This window comes from Ixodes scapularis, unplaced genomic scaffold (assembly GCF_016920785.2).
Source record: "Ixodes scapularis isolate PalLabHiFi unplaced genomic scaffold, ASM1692078v2 PGA_scaffold3__209_contigs__length_174095766, whole genome shotgun sequence".
Lineage (NCBI taxonomy): Eukaryota > Metazoa > Arthropoda > Arachnida > Ixodida > Ixodidae > Ixodes > Ixodes scapularis.
In genome coordinates this window covers 60,120,629-60,142,527 of record NW_024609868.1, presented here as the reverse complement: position 1 = coordinate 60,142,527, position 21,899 = coordinate 60,120,629, and the positions used below count along the sequence as shown (strand labels likewise).

Below are 21,899 nucleotides of genomic sequence, written 5' to 3'. Positions count from 1 at the left end.
TGCCGAATGTGTTGTCCCTCGCATGAGAGACACGGGATTCTTAGCTTCTTGTCTTCTGTAGCATCAGGGTTGGCGTGGGCGCTCGATCAGGTGCAAAACATCCTCCACGAAGGCGGTGACGCTCTCGTTGGGGCCGTGTTCTGGACAGAATCAGGAATGCGGCTCTCTCTCGTTAATGTTGGCTGATGAACGTGCGCTTCAGCTCGATCTTGCAAACTTCCCACGACGTTAAGGAGGATTCATAATTCTCAGACCAGTGCCTGGAAGTTTCTTCCACGAGAAGTATAGACCTTTTCATTTCAGTAGTTGCCTCACCGGCTGGTAGAGGGCGCTGGCACACTCGGTGCCTTTAGGTTGCTTCAATTTGGTCGGTTTCGGTTGCAACGTACACGCGATTGTGATGCTGTTTCATGCCACTTTCGATTAATTTTGCGATATGAATTTCTTTCTAGTAGGACACAGCAAATGAAACAATAGTATTGAGCCACTTGGCAAACCACGAAGTGGTTTCCAGCCTAAATTGCGATCTTTTTTTACTAACACTATAAGCGTCTGATTCCGTCCATCATTAATTTCGGCCAGGTTCGGCGGTGAAACAACTGCGCTGATGCACAGGGAGGAGTACCATTGTCCACGGCCCTTACCCGGGGACACTAATTTCAAGAAGAAAATAAAATAAAGAGCAGGACAAGCTCCGCCTCCAGCGTGCGCTCGTTGCCTGCTGCCGTGCTTTGGCTGTGCGTGCACCGAACGGTACGGAAGTAGATAGCTCGCACTCAAGTCAGACATTGAACTGATCATCTTATATTGCAACAGACTATATTGCATGAGTGCTTAGTGAAAAATCAGGTCGACAACATGATTAACAATCTGCTCAATCACCAAGAACAGATGAACTGACAAGTTTACTGTTCGATGTTTGGTTTCCGTACACCAACCTTTTCTAACATCGAGACTGGAAACGTCTTTTATAATGATTAGAAAAGTTTAATATAATCACGTAGATAATATAAAAAAGTGATATTGTATCGGCCTGTTTTATTTAAAGAAATTAAGCGCTCGAGAAATATTTTGATAGACCAGCCTAGGCTGACCAGAAAATTTCTTTAACTAAAGTACTCATTCACAGCATTTCAAAATATTGGCGTTACGAAATAAACTTTTTGTTATATGTACATTTGCTTACGACGTTCTCAAGGTATGAGAATGGTAAGATAAGTGAATGCCAGGCGTCAAATAAAGTCTGATATTCATCTTCCGTAAAATTTGCCGAATGTAATTGAAGAGCGCAAAAGAAATGATCTCCGATAAGTTTGGCTGAAGTCGAACGCCAGGCGCCACCCAATGGACCTGTGTAGAAAGGTGTTCACTGATTTGAAACGATGCGCTTTGCACATTTTGACGTCGCCATCTACTGAAAGTAACTCCCTATTCGAAATCGACAACCTGCTGCACTCGGGTGATTTTCATGCTGAAGGATTCTTTTCGGCGTCACATTATATGAATCATAGGCACTATCAAGCTGTCTGTTGCAGTTTCTTACCCGGAAAGTTCAGATATTTGTGTTGAAATAAATTAATTGAAACTGCATGGTTATATTAAAAAATGACTTAAGCAACTGAAAGACTATGGACATGGGACCAAGAACGATATACAATTCCGTGGAATTCATAAATGAACCGATAAAGCGAATGCTTATATCACACACGCGATTAAGAACGTAAAACAGATATAGGTGTGATATTGCGAACAAACAACTTGCCTAATGTTAAGGTACCATTATTTCTAGCATAAAAATATAATTCAAACTAAATGTTTGTTCCCGCGCCTTGTCCACTAGTTCCCTAGTGAAATCAAAAGGAACTGTTTTCGGTCTGTTGGGACTACAAAACACCATGTTTTCAGGAAAAACACGTGGCTTATTACGCTGAGTGTTTTTGTTTTCTTCCTTGACACCAATGCACACTCATATATATAATAACATTGGGCTTCCTATTGCAAATGTTCCGCCCTCATTAGTATCCAAACCTCAGTTCTCATAAGTTATTGGTATTTGAACCCTCGAGGCTCTCTTCAAGTCATATATGAATTGAATGTGCGCAAGTGCTAACGCTGATTCCTGTTCCTATAGAACCTTTTCACACGTATCCCGCACGCCGACGATAAAAAAAAAAGATATTCAAAACGTGTTACAAAATCAACTACAGAAGTTGCGCGCATAATGATGTACTGCAATTGCACGGTAAGTATAAGTATCGGACGACACTTTACGGAGTAAGGCAAGAGACGCGGTGAAACGCGACGAAAAACACACATTCAAAGCATCCGCCAAGGCGCGGACGGGAGAGCGGAGCAACGAGTTGGAGCAACCTAATGGCGGCCGCATCACGTGATTTCAAGATGGCAGCGCCCCTGCGGCGGAGGGTGAAAAGGTTTATAGGTTCTGCACGAGCTGGTTGTCTGTCCACCCATGGTGGCGGGCGACACGGTCATATTATTCGATCCAGCCCACGACGTCTTCATACACGTTGTGTAAAATAGCGTCGGAGTGTGAGGTGCGACGGGGATGGAAACAATGGTGGGAGTGGACGCGGTTTTCCGCTATACGTTTGTCATTGTTGGACTAGTCGGCCTCGGTTTTTTTGGCAGGAGGCCGATTAACGGTGGTTCTTCCTGGTAGCAGCGACTGGCTCGGATTTCAGGTTTTTCCTAGGTGCATTTGTGAAGTTCGTTCTTGTGGTGCTCGTTCGGTCTTGCGGTTTTTCTGCCATTCTCGGGATAGGATAGGGTTCGTTCACGGCTTGCCGGAGCTTTAAGACGCGGGGATAGTCCGCCACCCGTGTCCCGTTATCGGGAAACTCAGCTGAGGAGCCGCCAGGGTGCACACAGAGTGAAGGGCTATGGGTAAAGTACCCAGCACCTCCACCAGAGCATACGATGACAGCCGTGCATAGCCTAAAACTTTCCAGAATAGTAAATATTGATAGAAGATAGGACAGGAACAAGCATCCGTCACAATAAAACGAAACTTGCAGGAGAGAGTGTATCCTGACCCCTAAAAAAGCGGCATCACCTTAGTGGCATTCTGTCCGAATCAATCCTCTCCTTCGGGGTTCAGCGACTGCCGTGGACGAACTGAACTGAAATGGATGTAGGACCACTTTTCTGGTAATGACCCACTGCAGACTGCCGCCGCAAAGCAGCGGGAACGGGTGAGCTGGGTAGGTAACACACTCGATGAAATGTCCATACAGCATGCAATTCGCGTAACCAGTGTTGATGAAACGTTTGTCTCGACGAAACGTGCGGCAGACCAGCGGATTCAATACCAATAGCAACACCTGTGCGCCGTGAAAGTGAATGCCTACGACAGAAACATTTAGAAAACAGCACAGCATCGCCTAAAGCAACACACAGGAACTACCAGCTAAAAGGGAGCTAATCGGTGCGCCTCACAACCGAAGTGAGCCTTCGGTTATTTGAACGAAGCGACACCACGATTGCACACTGCCAAGCACGACTCACGCAATTTCCGTCGCCAAGCTGTGTATTCAGAAGCATTACACACGCTTCACTGCAGACCTCGAAGATTCCAGCGGTCAACGACAGCACAGAAACGTCGCCTTAAAATTTATCCTAGCGATATCCGAATCAATCCGAAATCCGTGCCACTGTGGTCCGAGCTTTCGTGGCCATATCCCCATCGATCACCAGCGAAATGCACACCGTTGCTCCGTATTTTCACGTTATACCCACCTGAGACACCACGCTGAACTCTGAAGTCGCTTTCGACCGGCCTCAAATGACGGCTTCCGCGTCTGAAATGAACTTGCCGAGACGAACGACAACCAACAAAGCATCCGACAAGCTCCGGCCCAGCTGGGTCCAGCCGCTGCCTGGGCGCTGCCATCTTTCCTCTGACGTCACGTATTTGGTTTGGTCACGTGACGAGTGGTCACATTTGCGTACAATGGGCGCGTTAAGTTAACGCTCTGGAGCGCGCTCCAGCGGTCAGAGTGCACTCGAGCTAAACTAAACGACAACGTCTCACTTCCGGCGCACGGTGGCGGAGCGCGCTCCGCGAGCTCCGTCGTCGGAGATGGTGCGCGAGAGCTCGAACAGGTTGGTGTCCGGTGAGATGACGGCGTTTCCGTTCTCGCGGCCAGTCTCGCGGTTAGGTCAGTTAGGTTTCACACGGTGGTCCGGTGGTGCGTGGTGGGCGTGGTGCCAGTGGTGCGGTGGTCTCGCACGAGACGGAAGAATCATCAAAACCCAAGCGTTTGGGTTCCGGGACGGGCCGCCGAGCCACTCTGGACCATAGGCGTGGGGTGTGCGCAATCCCTGGCGAGCGAGTTCGCTTCCGAACGCTCCGAGGATGCCACCGTGCTCGCCTCGCCAGACCTCGCCGACCGCGACCGCACCAACCGAACCCCGCGATCGAAAGACTCCGGCCTAGCCAGGAACGGCACCGAGGTAGGCCGGACGTGGGTAGGAGCTGCTCGTTCTGCGCAACCACGCAGTGCTCGGAGCTCACAGCGTCGTTCGTGCTTGCGCCGAAGCCTTTAGGAACTCCCTCGGACGCGCAAGTCGCGCCTGCTTGGATGCGTGGATACTTCGACGGCGATTGCTTGGCAGCTCGTGCAATCTTTCCGTCATCGTGGAAAATAAAATAAAGCATGGTGCTGGTGTAGAAAGTTATGCATTCATCCTTCAAATGCTTGTCAAAGTTCTTCATGTACCTTACCGCAATTTCAGGATCAAGCGAGCCAATAAATTCGGCCATTCACCGTCATTCTTCAAGGCTTTTGGAAATTTAGAAGGCGTTTGGCGTACCTTTAATCGCCGCACCAACAGCGTGCAGCACAAATACAAGCTCTTGCTGTTGCTGCCGTCTTTGCGCACTTATTTCATCGAAGTCGTCGTCGAACAAACACTTTTTCGACGTCTTCGACGTTTCGACGAGACGGGAGGCATGTTTAAGCGCGCGCCGGAAAGCCGGAACCGGAAACGTTTAAAAAATAGGCGTCAGATGGCGCCTCGGTACCAAAGTGCGCCGTTAAGCTGCGCTCCGAACCCGCGCGCTCGAGCGCCGATGGCCGGAGACTGGAGCTCGCTAACTTAACGCGCCCAATGGCAGCGGCCTTATGGGGGTCACATTCGAGTGCAGACCGGAACCCCGGTTTATCGCTCTAAGCCCCTGTACCTCGATGGGAGCGACGCAGGGAGCGCGAAGTCACGAGTTAAGCTGTGAACTATGAATTGGCTCGTCTACGTCGTAACGTCCATCGCAGTGAAACGGAATATGTCTGACTATGCCGAAAGACTAAAGAGCTATCCACGTGTGTGTGTGCGTGTGTGTGTGTGTGCGTGTGTGTGTGTGCGTGCGTGTGCGTTTGTGTGTGCTTTTCTTGCTGCTAAGCAATATTCCTCAAAAAAGCAGAAAGAGAACATAGAAATCAAAATAAAAACAAAAAAGTTGAATGTTGTCGGCGCGTTCGTTCCGCTGTGCAAAAGAAAGCGCAAAAAGAAAAAAAAAAAAACAGTAAATAAACAAGACGTTTCGCGCCTTTTTTGATTGTTGAAGGACCGCTTAAGGGGTATCCACACGAAGGAGAAATCCGCCACTTTCCTCCGCGGATCGCGCATCACGTGAGACATACGTCATCCCTTTTTGACGCCTCGCGGCGCGTTCTCCTCCGTGGCAAAGGCGCGGAGGCTTTGTGCTGATAGCACGAAAGCTCTGCAGGTGCACGCGGCGGAGCCGGGGACGGAGTTTCCCGGGTTGTTGACGTCACAACATCCGTCCGCGGAGTTCTCCTTCGTGTGGATACCCCTTTAGGCGCTTCGAAGAGCCATTTATTTTCTGTGACTATAGGAACGGTGGCCGAGCGGTCTAGCGCACACGAGCTCGGAGCACGTGGAGTGAAAGCTCGCGCTGCAGAACCCAGCATCTTGGGTTCAATCCCCACCCCTGCCCGGTTCGATCTGGATGAGCATCGTACCGGCGAGCGGTCGTGTATCACCACTGCGTGGTGCACGTTAAAGACCCCAGGTTAGCGGTTGTACCGCACTGGCTCAATTGCCCATCTACAGCTGAGACACCAGATGCTCACTGAGGCAGACTAACTTCCGGCTGTATAAACATACTCACAACAATTTGAAATTGAATTGAGACTAGCATTGAATGACACTTGTTGGAAACTTGTGTGCTGGGATTTAGCACGTGCGAATGTTTTCTTTGTTAAAGGGGCCCTCCGGAGCGTTCTGCGATGGTCTATATATGGCGGTAACTCAATCTATGGGTCCTAAGGATCCTAAAAATCGTAAAATTACAGTCATGCGCGGCGGATTTCCCTATTAAAATTGCTATCAAAGTCCCCGGCACGCCCCCCTTTCTGAGATGACCCCGGAAAACGGGAGGGGCATCTCTTTACGCATCAGCCAATGGCAATCGAAGGATTCCAGTGTCACTGCGCGTCACCGACCGCCGACCCGCGGAGGAATCTCTCCAACGCGCGGACCGTCGTCAAGGGGCCCGGACCAAAGTTGCCCGGACTTTGTGCTCAGCATTCGTCGTTCGTCGCATCCCACGGTCGCGCTATGGACCTTTCGGACCTAACGTCTCTAGAGCTCGAAATCCTGGAACGGACAGCTGACATGGGTGCCATATCCTACGATTCGACCCCGATGCGCGACGTCGACGAACGCAGCGCCGCGGGCACCGACTGTGGCAACGACGAACGGCCGCGCCGCGGTGAAGCGAGTCCGCAAGAGCTGGAAGACGCACCCGACGATGGAACCGGGCGGCTTGGGAACACGGACTGGTACGTGGTGCGCTCCATTATACCCCGCTTTAATGGGTAATTGATGCGTGTTTTCTGCGAAGGTGTCTATGTGGTTCCTGCGCGCCGATGGAGACCGTCGTCGAGTGCGTCTGCTGCCGCGAATACCCGGCCGTCGCACGGAAGCAGCAGGGCCGGCAGGGCTGCGTAACGGGCCACCCGGACTTCGAGGCCCTGTGCCTCAACCCTGAGGTGTTGAGGTTGGCCTACCTCAACATGCGGCACTACGGGCAGCAAGGGATGGGCGCAAGTGCCAGCGAGTGAGTACGATGTCATGCTTTGCGCGTGAGCAAACTCACCATGTCTCGGTGAGGACCGTGCCCTCGGCAACTACGTTCACTGTCCGATTCACAGCGTACATACGTACTTGTAATAACTTGTTGTTAGGCTAGATGAACGTTTAGCACCATCCTGGGAAGCGGTCGATGAATTGTTTGTGTTGCCGATAGTGAAATTAATCATAACCCCCACTGTCCAGGCGCAATATAGCGCTCCAGGGAGGCTTTCAAGAGACTAAATGAGAAGCAGCCTGCCTAGTTACCACCCAGTCATTTGTTCAATACAGAAACACGGACACTTCCAACTGCTGTCCCACTATAAACTACACATATTCTTATATGTTCTAAACGAACTGTTCTGACGAGACCGCCCTTTTCGAGCGTTACACTTCTTCCCGTTAGGCCAGATCATGGAGAGCTATTTTTCCTTGCATTTACGGTTATCAGTTTAGATATGTCATTTTCTTGCTCTGTTTAGATGCAATGTTATGCAACAATAGCACTATGAAATATATGACAGTCACATGGCCTCGTCTCTAGTCGAGACGGCCTCGTCTCGTCGAGAGCAATAGAAGGCGACACCTTGGATGTACATATGCTTTGGCGTTGTCCCCATGCCCAATGCTCCCTTACCTCCCTCTTTTTCACCCTTCTCGACCCTCTGACTAGGCAGGCTGGCTCACCCCCCCCCCCCCCCCCCCCCAGCTTCAACTCGTTGATACACTACTGCTCCTACTGGTACAGCATGTCCATGCTGTACCGGGTGAGCACTGGTGGCCCCAATCAAGCACCGGACTATGGTGTAACTAATAAAGGTTCCCTCCCTCTCTCTTTCTCTGTCTCTCAAGAGAGCAGTGGATATCCCACACGTTTGGCTTTGGCGCAAACGACAAAGATAACGCAGTCCGTGTCAGAAACCCAAGTCTGGCTTGCAGCTTGCTCAAATGGTGTCTCTGAACAGAGCCGAATTAGCGCCTGAAGCCCCTCTACAAGCTCGCAGAGAGCAGGTGGCCGCAAAGGCTTGAAAGTCCTACTTTGTCAACGAGAGGCGAAGATTAACTCACTCCCGAGATTGTATTCGTCTCATGCAGTTTCCTTGCTTTTCTGTCTTAGCATAACTCAACAAAGGGTGAAAGCTACTGCCCTTGTGGGCCAGTCTGAGCGACGGAGCTAAGCACGTGCCAAAATTCCACAGGAGGAGTACTTGAAGACAATACGTTGTCACATGCATTGTTCTTACACGCCCCGATTGGCTTGCTGATGCCGTAACTTTTGCATTTTCCCGAGTTCGGAAAAACGAAGAATTACTGTTTCCAGATTCTTTCCTGCTAGCTTCATGGACTGGACCAGCACTATGCTACAGAACAACACTTTTGAAGCAACAAATAAATAAGCACGAAGTTATCATATTGACGCAGTAATTCGCAACCGTGTTGGGGAAGGATGCTCCAGTCACTTTGTTTCTCAGAGCTAAGAGTTCAGAAAACTGCATACACCTACTTTATCTTGCATGCACCAATGCCTTGTTGCTATCTTAAAAATGAGCTTAGCTATGCCAGCTAAGTTGATGCTGGGCAATCTTTTTGAGAAGAAACAAACACCAACTGCTTCAAGTGCACTGTCAACGTCGACAGTACAGTTGGCACCTTCAGCTCAGACATCCTCGTTTTTTTACCTGGTCTAGTCTCTGCGTGTGACCTTCAAGCCCATCAAAACAGGGGCCGATATCAAAATGACGAAAATCAAAATGTAAAGGCCAAACATTGAAACGTCGAAAAATAAAATGCCGAACAGCAAAACGCCGAAAGGTGAGAATGCGTACATATCTGATCGCCATATTTGGTACGGTATTGGCAGATGCTAGCTGCACCAGTGTGTTGGAATCATGGAAGTGTCTTCTGCAAAATTAGGAGCATGAAAAATGTGCAAGCTGCGCTCGAAGACGATATCGAGGCAGAAATCAGATTAGAACCTCGCCATCTACCACACAAGAAGCAAAGCATGCGAGAAGAGAGCCTGACAGCCGCTTTGGGCAACTGGGACAAGCTCAACATCCTTAGCTTTCTTTGGGAAATACACACAAACTATTAGATCATATTCAACAAACAAAGAATTCCTCTGGCAGAACAAATGTTTCTTCCACTTTCTCAATCTAGAACCCTGTAGGTTCGTGTTGAACATAATATTTTGGAATTGTTTGGTCTCTGGTACCGGGTGATTCGGCTAATAGAGATTTCGGCGGTTTGTTCTTTCAGCATTTCGATAATGCATCCTTTCAATTTTTGGGTGTCCAAAGCGAGTGCAATGTTCTCTGGTCAAAACAATCAAAAACTTGAGAACGATGACATAGGCACAGATTGCTGTTGAGTCCATGGATGCCACTACGTCTTTCCTCTAGAAGGCAAGTGGAGACTTATATTCCAACCCTATCGGCAAAAGTCATATTCTTTACTACAGTATCCAAATTGTCAGAAGGGGCTTTAGACGGTGTTTGCATGCTTTTTGGTCAAGAAACTACACAAAAAGGCAGTCATTGAAGGCTCATTGCTCTGGTTCGTGCACCGTTTACAATGCAATGGCAATGCGAACTAGAAACCTTCCATTCGCCCAGCGATGCAAAGTATCCCCCCTCCCCCCCCCCACACACACACACCAGCAATGTAAAACACCCCCCTGAAACAAATTTCTGGCTATGCCACTGCAGGCCATGCACTCAAAAAAAAAAAAAATTTCCTCCTTCCCATACTATAATTGTCAAGGCAGTGCAGCCATATGGGGGGCGTACCATACTGATTTACGATTTATTTTTCCGCAGATATTGTCCACTTAGGGGTCGGTAGGTGTGTCGACCTCCTCAACGTAGTCCCCCTGGAGACGAACGCACTGGTTCTAGTAGTGTGGCAGCCTTTCCGTTCCGAGACCACTCTTTGGGAGTGCTTCGCACCCACGCCTGGACAGCCGCTTCGAGTTCACCAGTGTCCATGAAATAGGGTCCTCATAGGTGGTTTTTTTCATGGTGCTGAATGGCTGATGGTCACTGCGGGCTAGGTTGAGGGAGTACGGTGAATGTAGGGATGGGCATTGTCATGCTGCAAGAGCGTACCTGCCGCCCCTTTCCCTGGCAGCTTCTCGTGAATCGCGCAATCACCTGAGGGTAGCCACATACGGGGCGATGTTGATGGTGGTGGCCGGTTACATGCAGTCAATGAGCATAATGCCCTCCGTATTCAGAAAGCCACGCGAGGATGTCTTTGCGGACATTGATGACTCGGAGGCATCTGTCCAGGCGTGGCTGAGACACACTTATAAACAGTGCAGGAATGTGATTGCTGCGCCAATTGCGCCAAACTGCACCAAGGGGCTAACTTTGCTACATCCTGCTACATTTCACCGAAATATGGCTAATCCGTGCCAAGCCTGCGCCAAAGAAGCAATTTTGGTCGCCTTTCATAAACGAAACGAAACTGAGAACCGTAATTGAGCATGCGTAAGCTAGGTCGCACAAGACGCCACCCGACACAAAGTACCCTGTATTAATCGTCTATTTGGTCTTGCATGATTTTTCCCCACGTCTCGCGTTTCGTGCACTCGTCGTCTCAGGAATCTCGTCTCGCGTCTTTTTTTTTTTTTAGCGGTAGACACGGGCGTGTGCGGACTCTCAGACGTTAGTGTATCGGGTGCCAAACATGCCGTCATGCTGTGAGACAAAACCACGTTTTTGCGCGGCGGGAGTTACTTTTTGAGCTGAAGCGCTCGCGCGACGTCGTGTGTTGCCGTCCCCACGTCGCTGCAGATATGGCGCTTACTAAACTGAAACGCATCGACATTCCTGCTCTTGTTTAAATCATACGCTGCTATAAAAATCCCTCTCTAACTCAATGACTGCTTGGCAAAGTTTTGATTACTTAGGTTTTTCCTGGTGGGCTTTCTTTCGAGAGGGACCCCGGTACGTGAAAAATCTGCCGCAAAAGAAAGTTGGTGAAGAGAAGTGAGCTAAAGCAAAGAAGGCAATGTCTGCACGCTGAACCCGCACAGCGTGCTTGTTTGTCTCGAGTTCAGTCGTTGCACGAAGCGCTCCAAGAACTTTTTTGACCTTGATTCGCAGTGTCTTGCATCGATACGCTCAGGTTCTTTTTTTCTGTGTGTTTAGCCTGTACCTCGCCTGCCGGCCTGGCAAGCACAAGTCGCTGGACTGTTTATTGTCGTATGCTGGACAGTTACATTTTGCATACTATTTTGGGAACCATGCAGTTGGCGACGGAGCGCGGAGTGGCATGGTTTCGGTTTCGGTTGAACAGCCGTTGTCTTCGCCCGCGCGACGAAGCACGTGTAACTGCAAGCCTGCCGAAGTTACCCTTACGTGCATGTGAACATCATTGCAACAAAGGCACCAGCCGGGACGCTTGCAATGCGTTGTTTTACGTTTGCTTACTTTTTTTATAAAAATCTGCCACGTCAAGAATTTTGGCGGTGCCAGAAGAGTCCATGTGCGTATGGCAGCTGCCTAATTTGCTGTGCCAAGAGCTGCACAATAGTTTGTGCTCACTTGATTGTCACAAGGGGGGACGCCACAACAGCCACACTTGCATCTGCTCGTTTTCTCTGTCGTAACTTTGCCGGCATCTGACAGCATGACACTTTGGCTCCCGTAACATATTTTGTTGCCACTTTGGGACGGCTTTTGGTCCATGGGAGGTATATAGGGCAGTAAACACCCCAGTCAGAGACATGTCAAGGCGTCCTGCCCTCCAATCCTTCCTAGCTTCGATCCCTTAATCCCCTGATCTAGTTGAAAAGCCAAAATCTCAAGGTGGGGTGATAATTATTGGGTGTCTGGGTCTTGATTTACACTATTTTTGGATGCAGATACCAGACACCCTGAAGCCGGTGGATGATCATCTCGACATGTTCCTTGTGGTGCCAGCAACACTTGCACCGCTGGTGTGGCATTCTTTGCACGCTATGCTGGGATAGTTTTTTAGGAGTGCCATGTCTGGACAGCTTATTCAGAAGCAGGCTGTCGTCGTCGAGATCCATGCTTTTTTTTTAACGGATGATGTTGCAGTGCCCACATGGGTGAGTATGACAGAAAGGATTCGAGATTGGAATAGGTCACCAAACAGTATCGCATCATTTTTCGTTAAAATATTTTTCTAACAACACTATTCATTGAAATAAACACTGAAATTCAAAGTTTCTCGTGCAAGAATGGGGAGGCCTGGGGGTGCTCATATGTATCCCCACTACTCTGATGATAGTAGTGTCACCTCTAAATCAACACAGCATAATGGAAGACATATCGCAGTCTAAAACGGGAAAAAATGTTGATATATGTGTCTTGCAGATGCGTATATGACCAAATAGCAAATGATTGCGGTGCCCTGAGCCCTAAGGTATTCAGGACCAATAAACACATGGGGGTGGTAGCAGCTGTCATGGCAAATGGAAGCTGTCAGAATGACATGTTCGGATATTGACACGGATTGTGTCGGAGAGACATGAAATCACAACTGCTGGAGCCACTCCAGTATTGCATGAGCACTTCAGCTCGTATGTTTACACCAAAACTGTTCTGTGCGAGCTTCATAGAACACTCATGGCCAGGCTGCTATTCTCAAATCCCTAATCACCAGTACCAATGCCAAGCTTCGGCAGTGCCAGCAGCACTTTAGACAATGTTAAATTGGGACGTTCTCTGATGAGTTCACATTCCCTGGCACTTGGGGGCAGGAAACCTTTGCAGTAGGTGTGTGCGAATATTGGTTCAAATTGAATAGTATGTTTGCCATAACCTTTGCGCTGCAAAGGGAAGCCGATGCAACCGGCTCTTTTTGCTCTGTTGATGCTAGAAACGACAGTGCACTATTTGATTCAAACCAATATTTGCACACCACTGCTTTACAGGCTTACGAACTGCACTGTTTTGTCCCAAATTAAACAACATCATATGGGGAGCTTTCCACTGTTCTGGATGAATGGCTCCCATTCCCTCTGGCCAGTGCACATAATTTTCATGTGTCCTTCCCAAAACACAGCGATGCAATATTCGTCACCAACACCAATGACAGATATTATCTACAATTGTGAACTGGGACCCTGTGAACTTATTTTATGTATCATGACCACGCAACAGATATTCCTTCCTTGTTAATTCCGGTGTATAACTGGTTGTTGTGTCGATTGGAGTTGGAGGTGCGTTAGGAGAACCAAGGCCTATAGTTTCTTTTTTTAAACTCTGGAGCATTTAGAATGAATCTACAGCAGTTCACTTCAATTTGGCTTCCATGTCTAGCCCATCCGACATGGACTGCCAAATAGGGATTCTGCTATGTGATAGCTGGAGTGGACGTAACAGAAAAGCAGAGTATGATTACATGCCTAGAGAAATGAAAACAAGTGTAGAATTTGCCAACAGAGTGATAGGCTTTGCTTCTTACATCCAATCTCTGTCATTGTTCCAGGCACTACAGATTTGCAGCCTACAGGCAGTGTGCCCTGTGGCTGTGGAGCCGCTTGGGAAAGAAGAATAGGCGGCCCCTGCCATCCTGTGTGGTCAAGACAATTAGGGGCAGGTACCCTGCTGACGTGTATGCGGGCTACAGGGATGCAGAATAAATTGCGTTGACCTAGAGACCACGCAACCCCCTTCCCTTGTCTCTTCACCCTCCCTGCATGTGTGTGAAGTCGCTCGTAGCCATGAACGGAATCCTCTAAATCACGTGACCTATTATCTACGATATCACGTGACCATAACTATGATCACATGATCGTAGTCAAACCAAAGCCAGTGCACCTACGTCACATTCAGTCACACGACGAAGCCGCCTCGGTGGCTCCGAGGCGAGAGTGCCGGCCTACGGATCCCCATGTGGCGGGTTCGAATCCCGGCCGAGGTGCCTGCAATCTGATGGAGGTATATTGCGGAGAAGGCAGCTTGGTAATCGAGCTTTCGATTGCACGTCAAAAGATCCCCAGGTGGTCGAAATTAATCCTCGGTCCTCCGCTGGGGCGTGCCAGATGCCCGTCGTTGGTTTGGCACGTAAAACTCCCAAATTTAATTTGAGTCGCACGACGAGATTGCTTCATTTTCCTCCTAGAATCCAAAGGCTGTCATCAAAACTACTAGGGCGTGAGAAGTGCTCATTTGGAACACTAACCTAAGCAGTAAAATTTGGCACCCACTAATACCATTTTAAAGTAAAGATAGAAAAAGCACCGATGTCATGTTGGCACTAACAGTGTTGTGCAGTGTACTTCTACTTTCTTCTGGATCTGTTCTTTCAAATGGAAAAACTGCATATAACATGGAAAAATCTGACTGCATGAAGCTACAAGATGCTTCCCTACATCAGCCGTCTGAGCGTGCCGGTGCGATGAGGCGAAGAAAGGCGAATTGCGATTGCTGCAGTTTTCAGAGGGACGTGGTCGATTGTTCCGAGGGTCTGGATGACGACGTGGCTAACATGACAAACAAATGACGTTCTGCTTGGGTGACTATAGTCCACTTCAATGCAGCGAACGACGGAGAGGAGGTCGCCTCCTCTCCAGCATTCGCTCTACTAAAGTGGAAAGAGGTGGGAGGAGCTTCCACTTCGTTCTTGACCTGTCACCGACTATAGGCATGCTGTAAATTGTATTACTTTTTTTATTTAGAATTCATTGCCAACCTACATTTCATTACTGTACTCTCAACATGTGCTCTAGTATAGACTTTTCCAGTCCAAGCCTTCTGCGAAATCCTTTTTTTACTTGGCTGTGGAATGCTTTTTGAGCATGCACAATAGATCCCCTGCATGGAATATTCTATGCCTCCACAGCCCAGTTACCCTGGATTTTTCCTCCCGGTGGTAAATAGGATCTGCTTATATATTTCAGTGAATACTACGATTGTTAGTTTATATTGTCGTTATAATTGGCAAGTATACCCTCACATCATGCAAATACTTTGAGGAAATGGCACAATTTCGGTCGGGTTTTTAGTTAGGCATAGTGCAGTATTCTAGTTACATCGACCCATGTATTGACCTCACAATGCAGAAATCATCCAGGGGATCACAAAATTAGTACTACCATCGGCATCACTTGTTTTCAATTATGAAATTATTTCCTTTTGGTCATGCAAATTTCTACACCTTCCAGGTTCTGGTACCGAGAAGTCAAGTTGTTGGAAAATTAATGCAGTTTATTTCAATCGTAAGGTTAGCGAATGTGCCTCACTTATTTGCAAGCAGGTCAATAATGACAGAAGACAAATGTTGCAGACGGGGGGAAAACCGTGGTGTAGACTGGAAAATGCAGCACTGTTTTTAAATTGCCATAAAAAACTTCTGTTAATATTTCCAGTGTTATATGCAACCACCCCACTTATGTTATTGCTGCATTACCAGCCTACCTCCTGGATGAAAACCCCATTTATTGGAAACACGGGCGGGCTGCCCCGCCTCGGTGCAGTCTCCACAGCATGTCCGCTCATCAGCACATGAAAAGAAAGATGGATAAGGCATTGTGTTACAGTCTTCAGAAAAGTGTCGGTTGGGTTCCGAAAATACTTCAATTTTCTAAAACTGCTGCGATGGGCTAAGCTTGTGAACTGGGGATGGGATCTCTGGTGCAGAACTACATGCTATTCAAAATAGCACTTGATCCGCCTTCATTGTGGTGTGCCCACAATGAATATGACAATACGGTCACCGATTTCCTCGATCTTGAAAGCTTGCACAAATTATAGCTAGGATCCTGCGTTCTTGAATTTAATTTTTTTTTTAGCAAAATTAGAGGGTGTTTTTTTTTTTTTGTTTTTTTGAACCATCAATTTGGAGCTTCCATTTATGTACGCAAAGTTCGGAGTCTTTCGGCATTTTCGATGAGGCAAATGAAAGGTAGAAAACAGCACTTTGTGAATTTAGTAAAGCAGTATTTTCATATGAGAGCGCCGTATTCATCTACTGTCGTAGAGGGCCTACCTCATTTTTATTATAAGGGGCTACATGGCAACGGAAGTTGACACTGCAGTAAGAGGAGAATTGCAAAAATTGTTCGAAGATTCCGGGAAATATAAAGACTGGTGGGGGACCGAAAAATTGAGTTTTTCAAATGAATCTGAATCAGCAAAAGTTTAACGGCTAGTGTTTTTTGGAGTTTATCAGGTTTATCTGAGAACGCAGAACCCTAATTACAGCTAATGGACTGGGAAGAATTATAGCACTGGCCTGTCCTCATCTCCTAATTCCTCTACTGTTGGCACTGATGTGCCAACAATAGAGGTGCACCATGCTGGGCTTGAAAAATCCGGCTTGAGAGGGCAGGTGCTAATGCTTGCATCTCTCCATTACGCTTGATCGTTGCCCTAAAATCAAGCATTATCAATAGAGGAGATCTGCATTTCTGTGAAAAATGATTGCAGACAGATCTAATGTCCTCCTTACTGTCGGTCAGGGTGTCCTAACGGAAAACAATGATCTATTTTGCAGCTCGGCTGTTTTCTCTTGGGTCTGTCTGCTTGCATTCGCCATACGTTCTGCAAAACAAAGCGGTTATTGCCTACCATGGTAGTTTTCATTAGGACGAGGCTCCTGTGTGCTTACCACTGGCAGCATGAAAGATAGAACCAGGTCTTTGCTTCCTGCTGCTGTCCACCTCGTTGACAGACTTTCCAGCCAACAGTGAAAATTCAGACTTGCATAATTACATTCCTAGACATTCCAAGTTGGGCTAGATGGGCGTTCACACTGAAGTTAGTGTCGTCCTCACCGCAAGTTGAGCTGTAGCCTTGAGTCTCGCTGTTTGGTGACTTTTCTGTGAGTCCGACATTGCCACCGGCTAAAGTTCCTTGCCCTCTTTTGAGATAGGCATGCCATGACCAGCTTGATTAGGCCCTAAAATGGAACATTCTCATGAGGAGAGATCTGTATTTCTGTGAAAAATGATTGCAGACATATCTAATGTCCTCCTTACTGTCGGTCAGGGTGTCCTAACGGAAAACGATGATCCATTTTGCAGCTCGGCTGTTTTCTCTTGGGTCTGTCTGCTTGCATTCGCCGTACGTTCTGCAAAACAAAGCGGTTATTGCCTACCATGGTAGTTTTCATTAGGACGAGGCTCCTGTGTGCTTACCACTGGCAGCATGAAAGATCCAACCAGGTCTTTGCTCCCTGCTGCTGTCCGCCTCGTTGACAGACTTTCCAACCTACAGTGAAAATTCAGACTGTTGCATAATTACATTCCTAGACATTCCAAGTTGGGCTAGATGGGCGTTCACACTGAAGTTAGTGTCGTCCTCACCGCAAGTTGAGCTGTAGCCTTGAATCTCGCTGTTTTGTGACTTTTCTGTACTTCGACATTGCCACCGGCTAAAGTTACTTGCCCTCTTTTGAGATAGGCATGCCATGACCAGCTTGATTAGGCCCTAAAATGGAACATTCTCATGAGGAGAGATCTGTATTTCTGTGAAAAATGATTGCGGACAGATCTAATGTCCTCCTTACTGTCGGTCAGGGTGTCCTAACGGAAAACGATGATCCATTTTGCAGCTCGGCTGTTTTCTCTTGGGTCTGTCTGCTTGCATTCGCCGTACGTTCTGCAAAACAAAGCGGTTATTGCCTACCATGGTAGTTTTCATTAGGACGAGGCTCCTGTGTGCTTACCACTGGCAGCATGAAAGATCCAACCAGGTCTTTGCTCCCTGCTGCTGTCCGCCTCGTTGACAGACTTTCCAACCTACAGTGAAAATTCAGACTGTTGCATAATTACATTCCTAGACATTCCAAGTTGGGCTAGATGGGCGTTCACACAGAGGTTAGTGTCGTCCTCACCGCAAGTTGAGCTGTAGCCTTGAATCTCGCTGTTTTGTGACTTTTCTGTGACTTCGACATTGCCACCGGCTAAAGTTACTTGCCCTCTTTTGAGATAGGCATGCCATGACCAGCTTGATTAGGCCCTAAAATGGAACATTCTCATGAGGAGAGATCTGTATTTCTATGAAAAATGATTGCGGACAGATCTAATGTCCTCCTTACTGTCGGTCAGGGTGTCCTAACGGAAAACGATGATCCATTTTGCAGCTCGGCTGTTTTCTCCTGGGTCTGTCTGCTTGCATTCGCCGTATGTTCTGCAAAACAAAGCGGTTATTGCCTACCATGGTAGTTTTCATTAGGACGAGGCTCCTGTGTGCTTACCACTGGCAGCATGAAAGATCCAACCACGTCTTTGCTGCCTGCTGCTGTCCGCCTCGTTGACAGACTTTCCAACCTACAGTGACAATTCAGACGGTTGCATAATTACATTCCTAGACATTCCAAGTTGGGCTAGATGGGCGTTCACACTGAAGTTAGTGTCGTCCTCACCGCAAGTTGAACTGTAGCCTTGAGTCTCGCTGTTTGGTGACTTTTCTGTGACTCCGACATTGCCACCGGCTAAAGTTCCTTGCCTTGTTTCGAGATAGGCATGCCATGACCAGCTTGATTAGGCCCTAAAATGGAACATTCTCATGAGGAGAGATCTGCATTTCTGTGAAAAATGATTGCAGACAGATCTAACTTCCTCCTTACTGTCGGTCAGGGTGTCCTAATGGAAAATGGTGAACCATTTTGCAGCTCGGCTGTTTTCTCTTGGGTCTGTCTGCTTGCATTCGCCGTACGTCCTGCAAAACAAAGCGGTTGCTTACCATGCAAGGCTGTATTAGGACCAGGGTGTAAGATAGACAGGTGGGGAAACGAGAGCCAAATGAGCGACCGGATTGTGTACCCCTCGGTTTTCTTTTTTTCTGTGGCGCCATCGATGTGGAGCACCGCAAACTCTCACTCCAGGTGGGCGACTGGCTAAACTGACGGAGATGGTTTCTCGTGGATTTTCAATAAAGACTGTCGTGCTCTCTGTTTATTTTGCGCACTCTCCCATAAAGTTCCATGCAAATCCGATTCCGATTTTTTTCCTCTCGCCGCAGCGCCATCTGTTGCAAATCGGGGGTACCCGCAAGCAGACGAGTACACAATCCGGTCACGGCGCTGCGGTAGGCTTCTATGGGCCGTTTCCCCACCTGCTTATCCTGCACCCTGATTAGGACCAAGGTCCTGTGTGCTTACCTGCGGCAGCATGGAAGTCCCGACCAGGGATTTGATGCCGTTACTGGGGACTGTGGCCGAACCTGGACATTCGTGCTGCCACGAGTTCCTCTTTTGGAGGCCTTGTGTAGGCTGCAGTCATCGGTGCCGGGAAGACGACGGTGTTGGCCCTCGATGCAGCAGCCAGGGACCGCCACTGTTTGCTGCTCTCCATTGCCTCCTTGATGAGCTTTCCAACATACTCTAGAATTCAAACCTTTGCATGATAACATTCCTAGGCTCTCTGGACAAGGCATTCACACTGCAGTTAGTGTTATACTCACTGTAAGTGGGATCCGTAATCTCTGGTCGTGCTGTGTGGTGGCCCTTTCGTGCTTTTGATGTTACGACCGACCAACGTGGCTTGCCCTCTCGTGTGACGGCTTGGCAGCGGTTTGAGTTTTCGTTGAAATGGAGGATTGCAAGTCGAGTCCTGCAAGATGGTTACATTTCAGTGATGGTAAAGTGTGCCACTTACAAAGAGTGGTTATTCTGGCATCAATCCAATTCCATTATCTGATCATTAGGAAGAGACTGTCAGGTTTGTCGCATTGTAACCAATGGACTGGATGAAAGTTTCCAAACAAAGGAAATGTGATTGTAAATTGGTTGACTTACTTTGCAAGCATGCCTTCTGGGCTGAAAGCCTGGGACTTCGGGGCGAAGTCTATCAGGACGCTGTGGAACGCCTCCAAAGCATATGTCTGGCCATGTGGAGACATCTGTGCAAGGTCCTTCAGGAGCAGTTTGTTGCCAGTGATGCTCTTGAATTGGTTGTAGGCCTGCGAGTCTGAGGATGATACAAGTTTTAGAAAAACCACCTTCATTTGGAAGAACAAAAACATACTGGGATCCATCCATGGTCGTGTTGGCTCTGGCATGTCACCATGGAGGCACCTTCCATAGGTTCCTTCGTGCCCCGAGTGTTTGTTGATGACATGGTTGTGCATGCTGAGCCAGATGTCGATGAGCAGCTTCTCGTCGCCTCCTGCAGCCCTTGCTGACCAGTACATATGGTTTGTAGCTGTCTGGATCCAGATTTGCAGGTATTGGCATCCAGCCCGTTTGCTTGCTGCTGTCAGCTTCTTTTTCACACCTAAAATTCAGAGTCGTGTCAGGGAAACCTGCAGCGTGATCGCTGGAAAATAAAGGCTACACGAATGGCCTGTTAGGATTGCTTACTTTTGGAGATGTGCCATATGTCAAAGAAGTGGTCAATCCCGGGTTCGTGCGTCTTCATGTGCTTTCGTGTGGCAGGGTGACGGTCAGTCACCAACGATCGGATCTTGATACCTGCACCATTAGGTTTCCGAAGATAGCAAAAGAATAAGTGATTATGCCAATTTGAACAGAGTGCCTGAAAGGCCGCCGAGTAGTGATATACATGAACTAAGCATGAACATACCTTTCTCCTTGAAGAATTGCAGCTGCTTGAGGAGGCCCTCCTTCTCCATGTTGACACTGGCCATGGCCTGTTCAGACTAAAAAAAGGTGTGAAATGAATATTTTACCAAAATAGTGCATAGCAGTGAAGTAACTGATGACATAACACAAGAGAAAGATTATGAGATTGTTGCAACTGGTTCACGTAAATTCGACTACTTGCCTCTTTTAGCTGGACCTGGACAGAGTGTAGAATCTTGTTGATTTGCTCGACGTGGACTGTGTACGTCAGGTACTTGGCACAGAACCCAGGGGAGTCAAATCTCCCGTCAGCAGAGATGTCCACCTCTTTGTTCTGCAACTCGTTGAGAAGTTCTTGTTGCTCTTGCAGCCAGACCTGTTCATGCAGATAAATATTGCTTTAGAAAGGCATGGAGCATACTACAATAGTCCCATCTGTTTATGTATGCATAGTGTAGTGTTGTAGAATGAATGACTGAGTGAAAGAAAAAGGAAAGCACAATGCAGCGAGTTTGAATGTGACTTAGATTGTGCTAGGTTGTGATTTGTGTTTTTATGTTTGTGTATTTCATAAAAGAGGCAGCAGGCCGCCCGTTACCTCGAAGCTGCCCTACCCTTTTCCATTCTGACAACCACCCTCTGTCTCTTGACTCTCACGGGGAACCTGACTCACTCAACCCAATGCCAGACAGGGAACTGCCCCAGGATACTACACATAGCAGAAATAAATTAAAGTATCGTGGATTTAGTAGCCCATGGCACATATGTAACATGATGTATAAAATTTTATCTCTTAGCACTATACCATTGAAGTGGCATACTACAAGAAGATATTTATTCATTTAACCGAAGTGTGACTGGGGCTCCAGTTTTGTACCTCATTGGAAAATTGGGTATATGGGAAAAAAATGCAGTTGCAGTGTCCCGGAATATTGCTCACCTTGTGGATTGCAGGTAGAGCGAAGGCCTTCCGATGCTCGTAGAAGCTCGAGTCGGAGATGACCTGCACGTTCATATGGCGTAGCATCCGCAGCGTAGGGGCAATCTTCACTCCAGAGAAGACCAGGTGGCTGGTCAGCAGTATGTTCCCTGCTGGTCTGCCGTTGACGATGGGCTGGCTTTTCCATGTGCGCACGTGCTCCACAGGGCAGATGCTGTAGACTGTGATCAGTGTGCCGGTAGTTTCGATCGTTGTTTGGCACAGTCTTGAGCACTCTTGGCACGTCTTGAAAAGCTCCCTTAGGCAGCTCTCGAACACCAGAAACTGGCGCTCTTCT

At 48.0% G+C, this 21,899-nt stretch overlaps 1 protein-coding gene and 1 long non-coding RNA gene across 2 annotated transcripts; one reads left to right on the top strand and one right to left on the bottom strand.

The window, feature by feature from the left end:
- The first annotated feature begins 7,046 nt into the window (after nt 1-7,046).
- Nucleotides 7,047-13,900, top strand: LOC115315455. Its single transcript, XR_005716246.2, has 3 exons — nt 7,047-7,102; nt 11,987-12,196; nt 13,582-13,900. It is a non-coding gene; the product is annotated as an uncharacterized LOC115315455 (long non-coding RNA).
- Nucleotides 13,901-18,697: 4,797 nt separating this feature from the next.
- Nucleotides 18,698-20,259, bottom strand: LOC120843657. Its single transcript, XM_040215090.3, has 5 exons — nt 20,066-20,259; nt 19,837-20,008; nt 19,503-19,651; nt 19,201-19,422; nt 18,698-18,758 (listed from the first exon to the last, which is right to left on the bottom strand). Exons 1-4 carry the CDS (start codon nt 20,229-20,231, stop codon nt 19,241-19,243), a joined length of 669 nt encoding a protein of 222 aa, XP_040071024.1. The 5' UTR covers nt 20,232-20,259; the 3' UTR covers nt 18,698-18,758; nt 19,201-19,240.
- Between the last annotated feature and the right edge of the window lie 1,640 nt (nt 20,260-21,899).

Coding starts and splice junctions, on each gene's coding strand:
- LOC120843657 (XM_040215090.3), bottom strand. CDS start 20,231: ATGTACTGGTCAGCAAGGGCTGCAGGAGGCGACGAGAAGCTGCTCATC. Junction 20,009..20,065: donor ACGACCATGGATGGATCCCA/GTATGTTTTTGT, acceptor TATCATCCTCAG/ACTCGCAGGCCTACAACCAA. Junction 19,652..19,836: donor CCAGAAGGCATGCTTGCAAA/GTAAGTCAACCA, acceptor ACCATCTTGCAG/GACTCGACTTGCAATCCTCC.